The 4,118-nt window shown below is 38.8% G+C and overlaps 1 protein-coding gene across 1 annotated transcript in view; it reads right to left on the bottom strand.

Annotated features, from left to right (window-relative positions):
- Positions 1 to 4,118, bottom strand: part of LOC106522501 (solute carrier family 26 member 6) — a 15,378-nt gene that overhangs the window by 4,383 nt on the left and 6,877 nt on the right. Inside the window, exons 7-16 of the mRNA XM_014015531.1 lie at positions 3,172 to 3,309; positions 2,824 to 2,901; positions 2,593 to 2,688; positions 2,401 to 2,507; positions 2,225 to 2,294; positions 1,610 to 1,702; positions 1,364 to 1,468; positions 914 to 1,267; positions 775 to 829; positions 413 to 543 (exon numbers count right to left, since the gene is read on the bottom strand). Of these exons, the coding sequence (XP_013870985.1) occupies positions 413 to 543; positions 775 to 829; positions 914 to 1,267; positions 1,364 to 1,468; positions 1,610 to 1,702; positions 2,225 to 2,294; positions 2,401 to 2,507; positions 2,593 to 2,688; positions 2,824 to 2,901; positions 3,172 to 3,309 (1,227 nt within the window). The remainder of the gene's footprint in view (positions 1 to 412; positions 544 to 774; positions 830 to 913; positions 1,268 to 1,363; positions 1,469 to 1,609; positions 1,703 to 2,224; positions 2,295 to 2,400; positions 2,508 to 2,592; positions 2,689 to 2,823; positions 2,902 to 3,171; positions 3,310 to 4,118) is intronic.

The raw sequence follows: 4,118 nt of genomic DNA, 5'->3' as shown, positions 1-4,118 counted from the left end.
GGACCCTATAGAACCCTTTGGAACAGCCTGAGCTTTTATCCTTAATACTGTCCATTACTTTTACACTTTAAGTAGTTTTAAAACCCGTACTTTTATACTCTTACTTGAGTAAAAAGCTTGAGTTGATACTTCTACTTCCCAAAAAGTATTTTTAAACCCTAGTATCTATACTTCTACTTAAGTAATGAATGTGAATACTTTTGACACCTCTGCTAATATATTTTTGTAAGGTCAGTTTGCTGCGGTGGCCATCTTGAATTTAGTTGGAACCAATGGATAATAAATTGGAGATGCACATCCAATGATTCATTTTTGAAATTTCCAATAATTCCTAGTGGTTCATAACATATTTACACAAACATATGCATACACATGAGAAGACATTAATAACTATCAACAGTTATCCACTCACAAACACGATGTCTCTCTGTCCCGTTTTACTGAGGATGTGAAGCACAGCATCATGAACTGAGACAAACAGTCTGCTCTTTGGGACGGACTCGGAGAAGAAGTTTGCCTTTTCCAGCTGCTCCACCACACAGGCTAAGTTTGGACACAAATAAACACGGGGAGAAAAAAAAGAAAAAGAGAGAGTGCTTGATCACGCAGGAGAAAGAATATCATAATTATATGCCAGTGTTTGACTTTTGTGAGCCAAAGGGAACAACGTGGCGCCACACAGGCTGAGACCTTGATGCGTTCATCATTAAACCTTTCAATGCTTTGATTTTGACATCAACTCTGTTTCTGTTTTGACTGCTGTTTGTTCTTTACCTTGGCAGCCGGCGAGATAAATGTCCAGATCAACAGCTTTAAAGTCTCTGAAAATCTGAAATGTATGGAAAACTCTAATAAGTACTCAAATAAAAAAAAAACAGTTTTTAAAATGTGGGGGAAAAAAATCCAGACATACATTTTTCAGCATCTTCACAATGACTGTGTCCACAAAGCTGGTTGTGGACAGGTCCAGGACGACGCTGTGAATGCCTGACCCGCAGGCCCTTGCGTCTCCTTCACCTCCTCGATAGGAAATCTCTGGGATGTCTTCGTAACTGCGGTCTGAGTCTGAGTCAGACATGTTCGAGTCAGCTTGGTAAGCCATGTTTGTTTGGCATTTGTTAAAGCTGTTTGTGGTGGAGTCTGTAAGGTTCGCAACTACGTCTTTCTGATTAGTCTTATCCAGTGTTACTGTAAATACACTCCCCCCATCCAGCTGTAAATCCTTCACACCGTTGGTGGCACTCGGCAGATGACTCGAGTTCTTTTTCTGTCAGATGGCAAAAACCAGGGATCAGGGAAAAAAAAGTGCCACGCTGAAGTTAGTAAAAAAAAGGTTTAAAAGAGCAGGGGATCACGCCTTCACCTTAGCATCTTTTCTCCTTTTCTTTTTCTCTTTCTCTTGCTGACGCTTCTGCTTGGCTTCTTGTTTCTTCCTCTCCTTATGCAGCTTCTCGATTTCAATCCCACTCTGAGCGGAAACGTCCAGGTGTCATCGTTAGGAGAGAGAAAACGAGACGAGAATGAGACATAACGAAAGTCGTTGAGGGTGCTGACAACTAGAAAAGAGAGGGACTGCGTTGGACATTTGTTGTCCCACACGTCCACACACCTTCTCCTGGAGGAACTCCAGGTACAACTCAGAATTGGTGAAGTTGATGGTTGCTGATGAGCGGATGATTTTTATTCCTGGAATCTCTTTGGCCTGCAGGGATAAATTCAAGACAAAAAACACTTTTTCTTTTTCACCAATTATAGTTTGCCTTTATTAGCCCTGGTTTTACATGGTTTGTCTTAATTTAATGTCTCAGAATGACGAGACACCAGCGGTAACAGAAATATGAAGAGTGATGAACATAATTCTCCTTCCGCAGCTTTTCTTTTCTTCTGTTTTTGATGAATAAACAAGAATAAAAATTGTTTGCAGGGCAACAATGGATTACTACACTCACTTAAATGCTCATTTCTAATAGAGATCAAAACAACTTTATGAAATATTGCGACAAATGTTTTTAGGTTCACACAGAAATTTCTTTAGAAAACCTCAATTCAACATGTTTTTGTAATTCAAACATTAAAACAGTGTGAGTGTGTGTTTCTCTGCTGCTTACAGTTTAAATTACATGTCCAAATATCACAAATAGTAGCTGTGAAGTTTGTTTCTTAGTTTGCGTTGACTCTGCCTTTAACTCTTCAGCGAAAGATGAGCTTTATATTATATTCTTACCGCCTTGTAGCGCTCTGTGTCCAGATACAGGTCAGTGCCTGGCACATTGCCCAGGATGGAGTAGTGGGGTCTGAAAGGATTTAAAATGTCCTTATTATGGCAAAAACACAACACTTTTTTTTAGCTGAGAACTTCTTTTTTAAAAAACATTCATAAGAAATAATAAAAGTTGTTACATTTGTGTTCTGAAGATGATAGTGAGCACAGAGAAGCCAACAGCGATGGCCAGACCCAAGTCCAGGTTGAGCAGGATGGTGCTGATGAACGTTATCAGCCACACCAGCTAGATGGAGACACACGTGCAGTCAGTGAGGTTCAGCGGTGCAACAAGCAAGGCAGGAGGAGAGTTTAGTCAGATTACAACTCACCAAGTCAACTCGGTTGGTTCTCCACAGCATAGACACGTCCATGAACTGCTTAAACATTCCTTTCAAATTCACAAACACTATGGTGGCTAGGACGGCCTGAGGAATAACACACACACACACACATACACGCACGCACGCACGCACACACACGCACACACGCAAACACACATGCCCATAGATTTACTGGTTTGGTGATGTGTGAGAAAAGATGGGGAAAGAAAGCAACCGTACCTTGGGGAGGTCTTCAAACAAGGCACCTATTTTCAAAATGGTGATCAGCACAATAACTGAGGAGACCACCCCTGCAACCTGACAAAACACACACACAAAAAAAACCCACCCACCAGGATTAAACACCTCAAAGTAAACACCAGGATTTTGTGAGAACTTGTTTGTGCCTTCAAATTGCTTGTGAGCAAGTTTAGTTGATGGTGTTTCAAACATGTGGTTCCTAATGTGGATTATTCCAAATTCTTTAACTTTTCCCTTGCTCTTATTTTAAAGTTGAGGGTTGAAAACTTTCTGAAGCTTTTCCACAGAACCATATGTACACTGCAATCAGATTAAGGTTTGTTTTACTTGTGTCTTGCCCCCGGTGCTCTCCTGGACAAGACTCCGAGACAGAGAGGAAGCCACTGCATAACACCGGAAACAACCACCGATGGCGTTACAAAGACCTGCTGCAACCAGCTCCTGGAAAACCAAAAGACAGGACTCCTCTTAATGACATGTTAGATACATATGCAGGCGAAGAACAGATAACTGGAATCTGGAAAGATTTGCCCTAATAAGATTTAATTTAATATTAGCGTCCCACTTGTCCTGATTTCTCAACTTTTGGCATCACTTTATAGTTTGTTCTGACCAGAGAAGGATATCAGTACGGCTCGTTGCAGCATACATTTCATTCATAACGCTGGTTGTTACAAGTTTCTTTCAGTACAGCTTAAAAGCCATAAACTTAGCTTATTGAATACTTATCATTATACAATTTTGAGCGAAAAAATTCAGAAAGAGGGAAGTGTTTGTTTTATTATAGCTAAATGATATGTTAAATTACTGATTAAAGATGAGTTTTATAGAGAGTTTTTTTTTTGTTATTTAGCATTTTTTATGCTGGAGTATTTATTCATTTATTACAGTATTTATTAGTTTAAAAAAACCAACTACATCTAAATTTAATAATGTCTGTTTTTAATTGGAACGAAGTGTCTAAAATAGCTATGTTTGTGCTGCTCCTTCAATGAAATAATTTACATGTCTCTACAACAGTGGGGGCTAATATTTTGTTTGCTGTTCAGTACAATGGTACCTTTACTCTTAATTAAAGTTGATGAGTTCTTTTTTTGTATTGTTTTAATTGTAGTTTGCTTTTCTGAATGTTTCATAGCTGCAAATCAAATAAATGCAATGGAGATATGTATGTAAAATTGTTTGACTTTAGTAATATAATGTTTGATTAGAGACATTTGAGTCATTTTTCTACTAAAATACTGTATTGTAAAGGTATGAGTATAGTATAGTAT

This window comes from Austrofundulus limnaeus, unplaced genomic scaffold (genome assembly GCF_001266775.1).
Source record: "Austrofundulus limnaeus strain Quisiro unplaced genomic scaffold, Austrofundulus_limnaeus-1.0 Scaffold3, whole genome shotgun sequence".
Lineage (NCBI taxonomy): Eukaryota > Metazoa > Chordata > Actinopteri > Cyprinodontiformes > Rivulidae > Austrofundulus > Austrofundulus limnaeus.
The sequence above is the reverse complement of the archived record's forward strand: the minus strand, read 5'-3'. Positions and strand labels throughout refer to the sequence as shown.